Below are 16,343 nucleotides of genomic sequence, written 5' to 3'. Positions count from 1 at the left end.
TTGCACAATGGACTCCTTCATGACTTCGAATTCTAATGAGCCGACCCTAGCTCGGCCCCCTTCAAATGTCTTCACAAACTGGAGTACCATGGTCATGTCGAAGCCATTGAAATTTTGAAAAAATGGAAGGAATCCAGATTCTTGCAATAGTGCAAGACTATTTTGGTATTCCGCGGTCTGTTCTATCTCCTTCAAGGATGATGGCTCATTCCTTACGAGTGCCATGTTCGAATTTTCCACAATTCCCTATCACAACCTCAAAAGGATTTTAGTGAGCGATACCAACGGTTGTTGAGAATTTTATGCTAGAGGTCCATCCATCCTTCATCTTTTCATTCCCATCCAACTGATCTGTTTAATGATAAAACAATGGCTGCTCGGTTTAGATGCAGATACGTATCATCCTGCTACGAGTGATCAATAATGATTGGATGTGGCAGAGGCTTATGCAGAGGTGATGTAACAGTCATAATGATTGGGTTAAGAGGTAAGACAATGATGAACAAGTGATGGGAGATTAGCTCAAAGGGAGGTGAGTTATGAGTTTTTGGACAACCTGTACTATCCCATGGTCTACCTCATATTTCAATTAAGACATATTTTAGTACTCATTAAAAAATTAGATTTTAGAACCCAATATATCTTGTACTTTAAAAATTTTCCTAATCAGTAAATGATAAAACAAAGTATCAATTAAAATATATAATGTTGTGATATATCAGTGCAAGAATCACTCATGTACAGAGTAATAAAATTCCATAAACATTCTTCATAAGACACTCCTGTACTGTGTGAAATTTGTTTTACACTTGCTTCCATAGTGGGCCGCGCTCCTACACCGATCCTACTTGCACTGACTTCTTGCACTACATTGTGCTTGCACTAACTGCTTGCACTGTGCATCTTTCACCAAGGATGTTACCAAAATAACAATTCTGATAGAACACAATTCTGTAGCTGGAAATATTTTTTGCATCAGTATACAAAGAAAGTTTTATTCGCCATCCTTTGGTGTTTAATGAGCATACCTTCAGGATTGACTGCATTAAATTTTGCAATCAATTTATGAGGGAATAAAGAAGTGAGAAATGGGTGATTTTCAGAATGGGAAGGAACATTACTGGAGGGATTCCAAGAACAATATCACCAAGGGGGATAAACGAGAATGGGATGTGGAAAAAATTAAAGGGAAATAGAGGGATTCTACGATTTATGAGGGAATAAAGAAGTGAGAAATGGGTAATTTTGGAAGGAACATTACTGCAGGGATTCCAAGAACAATATCACCAAGGCGGATAAATGAGAATGGGATGTGGAAAAAATTAAAGGGAAATAGAGGGATTTTACGATCGGGTAAGTATCTTTTTCTTTAGAAGAAAGAAGGTAATTCATTGGGGATTTAGAAAAAGAAAAATAGTGAAAATTGAAGAAAGACAAAATTTTATCTTCAAGGGCTGCCTACACTGGTGCTGGAAAATGTAATTGCAACAAGGATTAAGCATTTACTTGAATAAAAATTTCCATACTAGTTACCCCAAACTTGGGTAAGTGCTGGGTTCCATGAACCTACTTCTTCTTGGTGGCCACTAACATTTTTGAGTGAAAAATATTAAATAAAACAAATCTAAATATTAGAAGTTTTAACTCTTTTCTAAACATTTTCCTTATAAGGATTTCTTAAATTTATTAGCTTTAGTTTTATAATAATAATTTTTATTTATTAGCTTTAGTTTTATAATAATAATTTTTATTTTTATTTTCTTTTACATTTAAAAACTTATTTTAAATAACTAAAATTTATAATATTACCTCAAACAAAAATTATACCATGAAATTCAAATTAAATGGACAAGAAAAAAACTATATTGATTCTTCAAACCTGTGGAAAGGTTATTATTGAGGTATTGTCATGGCATGAGAGTCAAGTCAGAACATCGCATCGTTGACACATGAGAGTCAACATTGACACATGAGAGTCAACAACGATTAAAAGTAATAACCCAACACATTAAATAGTAAAATAAAACATTGATAACTAGCATTTGCACCAGATGTTGCAAAGGAAATGCTGTAAGGCATAAATTGAAGAACGCAAACACAACAAAAAAGTACTTTTGTAAAGAATAAAAACACTTATAATGAATTTATTATTAGATATTCATATATATTGCACTATATATTAGCCCCACTAATTGTTTCCCTTTCTTAATGTAACCTTTCACCACTATGGTCACTATAATATCAAATACAATATGTGTCTTAACCAAAAACCATTATGAAAGTCAAAATACTTATATGTCCCATATCCCATATAAACCATAATATACTTTGATCACTCTTGGAGAATTGCAAACCCTTCCAAAATGCAACTTCTAACCATTATTACCAATAAGAAAAATGACATTTATTACCTTATAATCCTTAACGGAATAACTCTATTATTAAGTAAACCATCATGCAATATGATTTTTAACACAATGAATTCTAAAAATTATGACCCCTAGTACACTCTCATCATAAACACAATGTAACTCCTAAAATGTTACAAGACATAAACTTCAATACCTAACACGTTAACTATAACATTAAAACTATAACCTATATGTACTTAAATTGTCTTAACATAGTGAAGGTAAAGAAGAATCAAGTGTATGCTTTCACAACCTTAATTGTATGCATTTAAAATTTTAGAGATTAGTAAGTTCTTTTCTAATTTAACCCTAGATGCAATAACATTAAGGAACAAATATAAGTATGCCTAGCTGGAGAAAAAGGTAACAACATCTACTAGAGTATGTCACATCTTATTTTTATTCCTTACAAACCACCTAGATCGAGAAAAAGGCTAAGACTAGTTTCCTTTAAAGCACCGTAGCTCAGAAAGGCAGGAATTAAAAGCAAAAGCCTACAAAAGAAAGAAATAAATCTTACAAAAGTAGGACGCCAAAGCCTACGAAAGAAAGAAATAAATCTTACAAACATTATGATGAAGATAGGAATTCAATACCCATTGAGGAGATAAACAGAAGAACATGACCTCCATTTTTACTAAAATCACCACAAATATTGATAGCTACTCTAAGGACACAACGTCATTAGGATATTAATCCAATAGTAGGGTGTTCAAAAAGTCCCTTTCTCACTAACTTTCTCCCTCTTTTATAGAAATTTTCAATAGTGACACTTGGCACCTCATGCAAAAATAATTATTTTCTTTATTCCAATAATGCCTGCAATAAAAGATTTATTTTACACAAATCCCAAGCGTTAAGAAATCATTGATTGGTATCCAAACATGATAACTTATTAATTAAACAATTTGAAATATTTCAATATTGATTGGTATCCAAAACATAATAACTTAATTAATTAAACAAAACGTGGGTACAGAAATCCAAAGCGTTAAGAAATCTGGCGAGAACCCTCCTAAGGGTACTACTAAACATGAGTTGCATTTGAGCCCTGAACTTCTGGAAAATAAAAAATTCCCAGACTTTTATATCAGAGTTAGAGAAAGAAGAACAACCCACTGCCATGAACACTCCACTTTGCCCTGAGGGCTAAGCCGAGTAGTAAACCCAAACACACAACCCCCAGCAATGGACATCGCAAGAGTTAAAAAGTACATGTCATTTGTCAAACCAGGCACATTATTGCATCCCTCTTCCCTAACAATGCATTGCTTGATGGTATCAATTGTATTCAAAAGTGCTGCCTGATAGCCCTCTTCTGATACATAAAACTGATTCCCATACCTGGACTGCAGCTCACCCAAGAATTGACGAGGAAGCCTAGAACCCACTGTTAATCCTGTGTCGAAATTCAAGATGTTTGGGGAAGAGATGTCCTCTACTATAATCATAGTCCTGTCATCAGGGCACCATAGGTCCCTAAAGGATTTATCTGAAGGAGATGGGGATGGCCCAGACCTTGTAAGGATTCTCATTTTCCACTCTGTCTTGTCTTCCAAAGCCTGCAACTCTTGTGAAATCTTCACTGCTGGGCTGGAGATAAGACCCTGGCTATGTCAATAACATTGGTGAAGTTGTTGGGTAGCTAAAGGTCTGGGACTTTTATTGCTTCTGGATCTTTTGAGGCCATGTTGGAATGAAAGTCTGAGTTCAGGATTTGGGTAATTGCTAAAGATGGTGTCAACTGCACTTGCTGAATCAGAAAGGTGAACAAGGGCACAGATGCCATTGACAAAGTTTGCTTACCCACATCCTTGAGAATGTTGTTTTTGTGTTGTGCATATATCAACTGAGAAATACACAGGTTTTTGAAGGTGATCTGAAAGGGGTTGAAGTTGTGGGTTATTGAATTGGGTGTACATTGACTGACAGAGTATAAGTGTTTTATGCGATTGAAGGTGGGCTTGTAACTGAAAATGGAGAGGAAAGAGAATGACTTAAAATAGATAACGTAGTAGGAACTAAGTGGCATTTTAACTGGGGTTGGAGAAAGACTCAGAATGCTCTTGATGGTTGCTTGTTGAGGCTTGAGCTTGAGTTTCCATGAGACACTGGAGATGGGCCTAATCACGAAAGACCGAATGCACCAGAAATCTGAGCCACCTAATTCCACCTGTAAGGCTAGGCACACACCAGAATGAGGATATGTAGACTAAGAAACTACGACACTTGGTCGCAGCAGGCATCGAGATATGCATAACACTCCTAATTAAATGTACGAGGGAAAGCATTAGCATTGTAGCGACCGTCAATGGTGCCCTGAAATACCCACTAATAAACCAAGTGAACTGGTTGAGGTCACAGAGCCACAACCAATCGAGGCTTACACCATGGCTACAGGTAGCATAAATGAAAAAAAGTAAATAGGGGAGTTATTTTTCTGAGACAAGGGTTAATAATCCATACCTATAGATACATAGCACACTTGAAGAGAAGTTGCTCTTGGTTCCGTTGGTATAGTTTGGTGAATTCCATTCCACTGTGGATACCTTAAACAGCCATAGAAAAATAGTTTGCATGAGAATCAAACACGTTCCTTCAAGGAACACAAAACGACAATAACAAGGAATTGAGGGAAAAACAATAAATGCAGACCTGAGAGTTTTCACCACGATGGTAATGGAATCCATTGTTCTCTTGTCCCACGAATACTTGAACCAGCTCGACGATACCAGCACACATCCTCTGGCACATCCAAACCCATGAAAATTAGACAAGACAGTAATATCCACAATAATGGTGCTAGGGGTGAGATGAATGTGAAAGCAGTGAGGTTTCTCTATTCATGTGGTATACCATTCAAATTTCAATGTTCTTCACTCCCCCTATTGAAATGAGATTGTTATTGCCATCAACAATGCCCCTTAAGGTTACATGAGCCCCAGGTATGAGAAAGCCAAAACCAAGTTACTTAGCAAGGAAAAATCCAAAATCCAGAGAGCTCTAAGACAATGTACAAATGCTTGAAGAGAATATGGATTATCCATTGTATCTGCTCATTGGACAAATGTTGAAATCATGTCATCGATAAATCATAAATGTTCTTATTGTGTCCATTCATAATGTGGTCTTCCTTGCAGCCCATGATTCAACATTTGGTGAGACTGTTGCTAATATTCCGTAGCTCTTACCGAAAACCATTACAGAAATTGGGTTGTGTAATGTCATTCAATTAATTATTGATGATGCACCTAATTGTCATACAACAGGAGCAATCACCAGATGCACCTAATTGCAAGGCAGCAGAAGCAATCATTGAGTAGGTAAATCCTCACGTTTTTGTTCTAGGTTTTGGTGCATACAGTGAGCCTTTGATGCATAATATTATTAAGTTGAATCCTAGCAAATGATGAATGAATACCTTGTACAAAAGAGGGAAAAAATTAAAATTCATCACCACTGATGAAGCCAATTAATACATTTTCCACACTCATTCTAAGTTGGAGCTACTTAAGCTTGCATGGACCAAATTTGTTACATATTACCTCAATATCAACATAAACAAAGTCTTTTAGACTTATTATTTGAAAATTGCTATTTTTATTGAGTTGTATCATCGTCCTAGGTTCTAGAATCTATGTTTTTTTATTTTTATATGTTTTCAAGTAAAACTATGCCATCCCAGTTGCATGTCCTCTAGAAATATGGGGTACCTTCCAGCCTTCCCCGAAATCTGTCCTGTCATCTCCCTGTCCCCGCGACACTAAAATTAGATGCAATATAGCGAAAGACAAATTGAATTAGTTTTGGCACAAGTCAACTTTTGTCATGTACCTGATGCCCAAGAAAACATCCGCAAGTGCAACCCTTAGTGAGAATGTTGTATATATTTCCAGCCCTAATGACTAATTTCGATTTTGGCAACTTTCTTTATTGCTTTTAAAAACTAAAAAACCCTTGGTTTATAAATTTACTAGTTCCTTAGGTTGACTTACCAAAGTCACAGGAAACAAGGAAAAGGGAAAAAAAAGATGCTGGTGAGCATATGTACACAACTCTTACACCTTTGACCAAAAAACAATTTGAGCTTTTTGACTTTTAGTTTTTTCTTATATCACAATGTCAATATGCAAAACAAAATAAAATGCACAGCCATAATTTTAAGAGAATACAAACTCATTCTCATCTGCAAATTTAGGATATATACCTTGTCACTAATTGCATCTTGTATAACTACTATATCTGTAGAGATAGAACTGATAATTTCTCCAGTGCTGGTCTTCGTGTCAAAAAAAGTAACATCTTGGCTCAAAACAGATTTTAAATATTGCATTCTCATGCGAGCTGATTGTCGCTCCCCTGTTTGCATCCAACATGAGACCTCTGCATAAATCCATACAAACAACTTATTTTCAGCTATTCAACACTGTAGATTGTTTGCTGGAAGGAAAATGATACAAAATATCAACTACTCTAGAAGGTATAGGCCATGTGTTCAGTTGATGTATTTATTTTAAATTATAAAACCAAAAATATAAATAAAAAATTGAAGTGAACTTTAACTAAGTACGGGTATGAAAACCCCTTGTCTAATATTCTCTTTTTACTTGCAAAATATTCAAACCAATAATCACACACCAATCCATGACAAACAAAAGTTGTGAATTGGATTGGAACATACCAAACCATCCCGATACCATGATGACAAGTCCCAAGTAGAAGAACTGGAGAGCGTGCTGCAAAAGTTGCTAGACAAATTAATACTGTATGCTCAAACTTTAGTTCAGAAAAAGTGCAATTCTAAACTGTCTTTTTCTCTTGTTTACTTGGAAAGGACTGAAATTGGTCTAGGCATAGAACAGCTGAAACCTTCAACATAACAAAAGTCTCAACCATACAAGAAGGTTACAAGCATGTTATATAAGGAAACATTATGTTCACTATTAAATAAAAAATTATTTATTGAGAAGGAGAGGCTACTAAAAATGAACAATTTTACAATATCCTGCTTTCTTGACACTGGAATACTATTTTTTTCTGATTAATTTTAAGTGTGGCATAATATATATTTCCTTTGCTAAAAGCTAGTTAAGGTTGTTTGTGAACATTCTCGTGAGATTTCCAATGAAGTGTCATTATCATATCCACATTTGAGGCATCAATGTGACAATGACTTCTACCTCAAATAAACTGAAAGGAATTCGCATGGAAAGAACAATTTAGAATGCAGAAATTGGAGTATCAAAAACACTTATAGACCCTATCTTCCCTTCATAAGCCTGCAACTGCATTTTAAAAAGTTAAAATGAAGTAATAGCCCTCTTCCGATACAAAAAACTGATTCCCATACCTGGACTGCAGCTCACCGAAGGATTGACGAGGAAGCCTGGAAAGACCTAAGCCCATTCTCTGTTGTATTTTTCCTTTGTGTTGTTTGTTTGTAGATTTGTTCCTTCTCATACTCTTTCCCCTCCCTTCTCCCTCATTCTATTGCAGGTTATCCATCAAAGACATGAAAAAAGTATTCCTCATGTGGCGTATGCTTTATGTTTTGTCACAAAATGTAAAGCTGGCAAAGAAGGTTGGACCACTAAATTTATATGCAATCATGGATGTAATGAGGGAAAATCTTGCACTGCTTTATATACCATGGGAGGAGGCATCTCCATGGGATATGGTTGGATTTAAAACCCTCGGAATCAGTACCAAAGCAAGTTAGAGCAAAATACATTTGGGAAGATGAAGAAGCACAAAGAAAGAATTTTGAATCGCCTGCTTTCTTTGTGCGAGCAAAGAGATTTGAACTCGTACCTCGTGCATAACTAAATAGTATTTCACCGTGGGAAAACACAAGGGTTGAGGGGGTCGTAAAAGAAGTTGTGAATTTGGTTTGCGATGTCTAATTTTCAGGTCTCTGTTCTTCGGAATTTTGTCGGTTGTTGATTTATTAGGAGGAAGAAAGAAAACGAGCCCTTAAATGCATTTAAGCGCATATTTTTTTTCCATGTTTGAAAATTGCATTGTATTGTGTGTGAATCAAGAAATGAAATGAGCAAGTGGAGTGATAAATGTTGTTATGTCATTTCAGATCTTCGATGGGCATAATGGATCAGCGGCAGCTCTATATTCAAAGGAAAATCTACTGAAAGATATTATGAGTGCCATGCCAACAGGGTTGAGTAGAGAAGACTGGTTATCAGCGTTGCCAAGAGCCATGGTGGCAGGCTTTGTCAAAACTGACAAAGAATTTCAGGTCAAAGGTATATAGATATATGCCTCTTCGTTAAGTGTTCGTTTTAGCTTTGATGAGTTTATAAGCATCAAAGTTATTTACATATGGTGTACCATTCTGCTACAAAATGGCCTATCCTAGACTTACACTTGCAGTTTCTTTCGTAAAAGTACTAATAATTTAAAAATTACTGTGCTTAAATTTTATCTACAAGGCCTAGTTAATGTTAGTGCTCGAAATAGCTCAATTGATTTTATAACGTTTCCCCTTTCCATAAATGAAGGGTGCGGCAGATCAATTGAGAACAATTTTTTTTTTCACTTTAGTGCGCAGGCAGTTGCGTAACCCTAGGAAGTTATGTAAGGTTTGTATTTTGAATGATGTTGCTCAACCTACCTGATGTATTGTTGAGAGTTATTTTTTTAAGCTTGAATAATAAAAATTCTAATATTTTATTTTAACACATTATTAAAGTTTTACCAAATAAAATCCTTCTTTATTGGTGTATGAATTCAATTTCTTGTTTCTGTATTCTTTTGCTTTGTTAAATGATTATTTACGAGCTTAAATACCAACATAATCAACGCACATTGTGAAAGTCAATCGACGGAGAGTGTAAGAATTTTGAGGAGGGGTTCGATATTTTTTAAATATTCTAGAAAGTGTAATGATCTAATTATTTAGTTGTTAATTGTAGACATAAAATAAAGTTAATAGTTAATATTGCGGTATATTCTTCAAATACATAAAATTTACAAATGATCCACTAAATCTACATCAAGATAAGATGGCCAATTACCAAATATTTTAAACAGTGGTAAGTTCCAGGGATTAGTTAGTAGGATGAATCGCTGGCCATGTTACTTACAATATAGTCAGTTGCACTTGTCGTTATTGCTGTGTTTAGTGTCACCCAAAACAAGTGTAACCCTTATTTTGTTTTCAAAGCGGCCCTTTCACGCCTACCTCTAAACCGACAGCTGCGTTATGCAGAAAAGTCCAGTCTACGATCCTGAACTGTCCTCGAATTGTTGGAATACATCTGGCCGGAGTTTTATTTATGGATTAATGGTAAGCTTAAATTTTTTAGGGCATTATTTTTTTGTGTAGAGGTTATTTATTAAATTTGTGAGTTTGGTACTTTTATTTTATTATGATAAGTTTTTATTAAATTTGTGATTTTAATAATTTTTTGAGAAATTAAATCCTAAAATTTTCTAAAAATTTTCACTAAAACAACTCAATTTACCAGAAAAATCTTTAATAATATTGAAAACCAACCTTGCACCTATTCACCCGCATGCTCCATGTCCAAAAAACCGGTATCCATAAAATGACAAAATGCCCACCCCTGTGTTAAACTTTAGAGAAGTGGACGGTTTGCTATTGGATAATAGCCATCGATCATATCTCAAAGGTCATCACACTAGACATAAACCGTTGATATTTGTTGATGTTATCGATATTTAACACGTGTGTATCCGTTTGGTGTCATTCTTTGACCTAGACGATCTTAGTGGGTCATTTTATAGGTTGAGACATGGGGTGTCCATTTTTTTAGCAGTTTATTTATATTTGCATAATAAAGATGGAGTTACTGAAAATCAATTTTAAACATCAAAATTAGTAATAAAATTTATCTTCATATCACTGGTATATTCTTACACTCTAATACAAAAATATGTGAATAGATAACCGGCTTATAAAAGAGATCATCTAAAAATCTAGAGTTTGGAAACACCAGTGGCATAGAACTAAAATGCCAACATGTTATGTGCTCTCTCCATGGTAGTATAACTTAAATTCCCCGTTTCATGGCTTTTGTTAAGCCGAAGCTCCAGTAGCTAGTTTAATTAATTAATTTAATATAATTTTATTTAAAGCAATTAAAAGCAAAAAAAATGTGAATTAAATATTTAAATTTTATATTTTTAAAAACTAAAATTAATAAAAAAAATAAAAAAATATATTATTGTTTATATCACTAACATTATAATCAAGAAGAATTCAAAATTGCCTTTAAAGTTATTTATTTAATTTTTTTTTCTAAAATGACCTGTAAATCAACTTTAATATAAATATCTATAGCTCTCCACGGTTAAATTAAAAAACATTTTTTCAACGCATTTTTTAAGTTTCGAATATTTTAATGAAAGATGAATTAGCGAAGGCGGACACAATGGGCAGGGGAGAGGTCATTCTAATAAATAAAAACTGGAAGATTATTCTTCTAGGAAGGACTCAGAGTATACATGGTAGATTGGACATCCATTTGTTATTTGGTTCACCTATCCGTCGTATCATACCATTGTCAACCTGTCCCCATGCCCGAGAATTTGAGAAATCGGGACTCATGTTACGGTGCACCCCATGAAATAGAAATAAATATGTTTTAAAAACAAGTGATACCATATCATACTTTATTTTCAAACCATATCTGTGCATACAAGGAACGTGGAATGTAGCCTCTTGGTTGACATTTTTCATTCATGTTAAAATTTGGACCGCTGTTGACTTCTCGGTCTCATATGATTGCATTCACATCCCTAGGACCAACTTCCATGACTATAAAACCTCTATCTCACCATCATTGAGCAGCAGCTCTAAAGTTTTAAATTTATTAAAATCATTGAGCAGCAACTCTAAAGTTTTAAACTTATTAAAATTTATATGCAAGAGGGGGATAAATATCTATTATGGGGACGTGTCAAATTCACTTCTTTCAAAATTATTACTTTCCAACTTATTATTTAATTTAGTTTGATAGGACTTTTTTAGTTACATAAGAACTATTAGGTTCCACTTTCATTCTCTTTTTTATTATTTTCATTTTCGTTTTCTTTCTTTTACTATCACATTGTTAATTTTTCTGTTTTCCGGTTTGAAACAAAACAATCCCAACTTTATCTTGTAAAGATAGATTGAAGGAGCATAGTTAGTATAAAAGAGATGGGTTCTTTCTCAAATCATAAATGGTAGTGGATGAAATTTAAAATATATTTAATTTAATAGTTGGTAGGTTTTTAACTTAATGAAATTTAAAATATATTTAAGTTAATAGTTGGTAAGTTGGTAAGTTTCTAATTTAATGGTCGGATACAAAATCTCAATCAATTATAAGAACTATTCTAAATTCCATATCTTTATCCAATTCAATTTTAAGATTTTCATAAGGGTGAAATGATAAGATTAATGATTTAAATATTTTATTAATTTCATTTTTGTATAGATGGAAGGAGCTTAGTTTGTATAAAAGAGATGATTTTATTCTCAAATCATAGATGATAATTGATAAAATTTAAAATATTTTAATTTAATTGTTGGTGGGTTTTCAATTTAACTTTTGGAAAAAAATCCCACCAATTATGAGAATCATTCCAAATTCCACACCTTTATGCAATTTGAGTTTAATACTTCTACAAGGTGAAATGATCAGATTAGTGATTTAAATGTGGGCTCCTGCTTTAGTTACAACTTTGCAATCCTCCCTTCCTATGGTGCCCAAAATAACACAACCTCCATATTATCTTGTCCTACATTTCCATAAGAAAATTGCCTTTAACACTCTCCTTTTCGTATTATGTGGAAACTAATAATCTCTTGAATCACCCTTCTTCTGCCAATGACTAATTATTTGAAAACATCAATCATGTATTGTAAATGTCTTATTACAACATATGATATTGAACATGTTTAGGTAAATATATAGAACAAATTTCGAAATCACTTATTTAGGAATGAAATCAACATACAAAATTATGTTCAACATAAGTTACAAATATGCATTTCTAGTGGTTACAAAACCACCCAATATTAAGAGTTTGAAAATCATATTGTAAATGAAGGAGTAAAACAGTAGATTGTTGTAATGATACCACTTTTCTCTATATTCATTAGCTAACTAATTGATGGGAAAGAAAAATAGTGTATGTAATACAAAATAGTGACTTCCTTTTAGATATTTAAGAAGCATCATAACAAATGTGCATGTCATCAATTGATCCATAAAGCAAGGAAGAAAAGGTAAGTAATCATCAACATGCAACCTAACATGTACCAACAAACCCCCATAAACCTAACTGAGGTGATTATGTGGCAATAGAGATGGTTACTGGCAAATGTGAAGCCATATTAGGCACCAATTTTAAAAAGGGAAATCCCTCTAAAAGAAATAGAGAGAAAAACCTAGTGGGTGAAAAAAACCTCTAGAAAATAGAATGAGAAGACTATGCAGTATGCTCTGAAGAAGAAGCCACTTGCACGCCTATAAAAACTCATAAATGAATAAACACATTCTCTATGAAAGGTTTAGTGAAGATGTCACAAATTTTCTTAATTGTTGGAAAAGTATCTAAAATCAATCACCTACCCATGAATAAGATCTCAAATTAAGTGCATATGAATTTCAATGTGCTTGGTCAACTATTGGTGAACTAGATCTCACGAGATCTAAATGGTACTTTGATTATCACAAAACATAATAGATGGGTGACAGTACTACATACCAAACATAGTGAGAGCATGTTGAAATTGGATCGCTTTATTAGTTGCATTGATAACTCCCTGATACTCTACCTATATGGTAGATAGAGAAATTGTTGACTACTTCTTACTATACCAACAAATCAAACCATAACCAAGGGAGAAGAGGTATCTAGAAGTAGATTTGTGATCTATAAAATGTTGTAGGAGCTACAACAACCACAATTTAACTCATTTCAAAATTTTGGAGCCCCCTTATACTGGACCTTCTTTCAATCTTTGCTTGTCATCTCCTAGGGTTTCACGATCCCTTTACATCTTGAGGATATCTTTGGGACTTAGAAAAATCCTACCTTGAAAGCCTAAAACATGGTTTCTCTATAAGTTGCTAGTCGCATTAGTGAGATTCCATCTAATCCCTAGACATGTGACTTGTGACCTTCCCTCTCACCCAATTATTAAAGTCACAAAGTCGCATTTGATGAGCCTATTCAAAACTTTCACCATCAGTCATTTTTGCGACTTGTGACCCTTAAATTTGTTAGTCATATGTGATCTCTTATTGTACACCTATTGGCCCTATTAGTAGCATAGTCGGATTTGAGTTGTCCATACAATGTGCGATCCAGTTTTGGTGCAACGTTGCAATCCCTTTGTAATAAGTCGCATGCGACCACTCACTAGTGCATCGTTAACTTGATACATCCTTCAAGTAGGTCGCACGTGACCTTCTTCTTGACGTAAAAACTTTTTGTGATCTCCGTCTAAAGTTGGTCGCATGCAACCTTATCCACACGCACTCTACTGTTGCAACCCCTCTCTCTACACGTGTATGCTTTATAAACTCACTGCCCCTCTCCTCTATTTCATTATCACTCTACAACTGAATGAGTGGATTCCTCCATGGAACGAATACCTTGCAACCCACATAGGTAAGTTGCTCCTCATCTTCCCTTCTAATCAATAGTTTTGACACTTGTCTCATTCTTCGGCTTCTTCACTCTACAATTTCCTCCTAGAACCTTCATATTCCTTCTATAACCATAAATAAAACCGCCCTTGCCTTGTTTTTTTTCCCTAGCTCCCCACCACACAATTGTGTGTCTTAATCTCCCTGCTTCGCACCATGAAGTTGACTCTTATGCCCTTATGACTCTCATTCATTCACCCTCCATTTATCTCCAATTCCTAGCTTCAATTTATTCCTACAACACCTCCCTTAAGCGACACTCCCCAAATCGCTTTTCACCTTCCCAAGTCCAAACCCCGACTCATACAAGTTCACGTAGTTCCTTTCTTCTTAGTCTGCTAGGATTTAAGGGTTTGAGTTCAAGCGATTGGGAAAAATCCCTATGGGGCTGCCCAAACCTTGAACCAAACTTAACCAAAGTTTATAGTGCTCATGACTCGAGCTGTAATCTGATCACAATTGTAAGTTGCGACCCTTACAAAATTGTAAATTCACTCATAGGTGTACCTTTCACTCTTGCGACTCGTGATCATATCTTTCATCACTACTTAGCTGGAAGTCGCCATTTATGAGGCAAGTAATCATGCGATCTGTTCCATTGCGTGACCATGTGAGCCATCCTCTCTCGTCCCTATACACATAGTCGTAGGTCACATCAGATAGGGTCAACTACAAATTTGACCTGATTTTCCACACAACTTGCACCTTTCTCCTTTATCAATTCACTCAGACTGCCCCTCGACGCACAACTGCATCTATGCACTCATGAGACCCAATCTCTTTTATGACTTTCTCTCTAGTGCAACCTGGTGACCTACTAATTCTTATTACAACATGTCCTTGTAAGATTTTGTGGAACCTGTCTCACCAATTGTGATTGCAACCTTCTTACTGATCCAAATTGCTTCCAAGTGATCCACCTATATTTTATGCCTGTTACCCAACAATAATATTTTATATGTGTTTGGTGTTATTTTTATTCATGTTAACATCGTCATCTTACGATCAAATTTTTGAAATGACAGGAGACATCGATCTGGATTGCTTCAACATTTCATCCTTCTCCAAAGAGATGACACCATCAGTGGAAAAAAGGTCTTGCAAAGGTTTTGGCAGGAGGTTTTCTAGTGCAGGAAGTAGTATCAAAGGAGTTGTATACAACTCACCTGCTCTTCCAATTTATGGAGACACAACTTGCACTATTAACAAGAAGACAAAGCTGATTTGGTGGGAAATTTACTTAGATTTTTCCAACCAAGACATCCCTCAAGATAGAGAATACTTCAACGTATATATCAATATCAAAATATCTCAGTTACATAAAGTAGTTGCACACCCACAAATGTTTGTTTGTGCCAAGACCATAGATTGGTTATTGCAATGCACAAATGAGGATCATTGGGTAATCAGGAGGCATGATGGAGAAATTTTTGCATCCTTCAATGTAGTCAACATTACTACTTATTACAAGCTACCTGAAAATGAAGAATCTTTCAACACTAGATGGCTGAAAAAGACACCAAAGACATTTTGAGTCATGGTGGAAGGAACCCAATAAGTTTAGGGTTAGGGAAAACCAAATCTATAATATGGATGACCTTAAAAAGGTGTATCCATTGACGGTACCTATTGGAAAAGATTGTACGGGAGAGTAGATATAGATACCTTCCTTGGGTCATGGGTATCTATGATGCACATAATAGCCACTAAAGGAAGCATATTCAATTTGACAAGTATCCTGACATCTACACTCAAGATAAATATTAAAATAGCCAAGAATCCAAACAAAGTTAAACTCTCAAAATTTTGCATGGCATCTTATATTCTTGATTAATTTTCCGCAAAATGTCATTTCAAATGGTGGGGTTTGAAATGGAACCCAAAGGTACTGGAGGCAATACATATTTCCTATAAGATCTTCTGGAACCAAGGTTACAATTCTTCATTCAAAATCACTACAAAATCTTTTATTGCTCCTATATATATATATATCAGGAACTCTTCGGTCATGGCTGACCTTGTATGTCAGGGAAGGCTCAAAATACCCTCACCAAGGTGGAAGATTGGTTCTCGATTAGGGAAACAACATATATCAAGGTTTTTTGTGCAGACACGACTCCTCATGCTCTATTGACAATAGTGACAAATATAGTGCTCCTGCAAGAAGTTTTCTACCAATTAACCACTGGGTTCTGTAAGACACTAGAAAAGGGTAAAAAGGGACCGTGGCTTGTATTCCCTTTAACAA

At 34.8% G+C, this 16,343-nt stretch overlaps 2 protein-coding genes across 2 annotated transcripts; both read right to left on the bottom strand.

The window, feature by feature from the left end:
• Positions 1-3,496: 3,496 nt before the first annotated feature.
• Positions 3,497-3,946, bottom strand: LOC149168954 (thylakoid lumenal 15.0 kDa protein 2, chloroplastic-like). Its single transcript, XM_089425026.1, has one exon. The coding sequence runs from the start codon at positions 3,944-3,946 to the stop codon at positions 3,497-3,499; it is 450 nt and encodes a 149-aa protein (XP_089281152.1).
• Positions 3,947-6,463: 2,517 nt separating this feature from the next.
• Positions 6,464-7,443, bottom strand: LOC149168953 (ABC transporter B family member 2-like). The gene is made up of 2 exons (XM_089426998.1): positions 7,093-7,443; positions 6,464-6,794 (listed from the first exon to the last, which is right to left on the bottom strand). The coding sequence occupies exons 1-2, from the start codon at positions 7,109-7,111 to the stop codon at positions 6,526-6,528; spliced, it is 288 nt and encodes a 95-aa protein (XP_089283124.1). The 5' UTR covers positions 7,112-7,443; the 3' UTR covers positions 6,464-6,525.
• Between the last annotated feature and the right edge of the window lie 8,900 nt (positions 7,444-16,343).

The sequence above is a fragment of the Pinus tabuliformis genome, chromosome 4_2, assembly GCF_031772625.1.
Source record: "Pinus tabuliformis cultivar Carrire ecotype Pingquan chromosome 4_2, CPIR1, whole genome shotgun sequence".
Lineage (NCBI taxonomy): Eukaryota > Viridiplantae > Streptophyta > Pinopsida > Pinales > Pinaceae > Pinus > Pinus tabuliformis.
The sequence above is the reverse complement of the archived record's forward strand: the minus strand, read 5'-3'. Positions and strand labels throughout refer to the sequence as shown.

What these genes read in the sequence shown, in the direction of transcription:
- LOC149168954 (XM_089425026.1), bottom strand. Translation starts at nt 3,946, where the DNA reads ATGAGAATCCTTACAAGGTCTGGGCCATCCCCATCTCCTTCAGATAAA.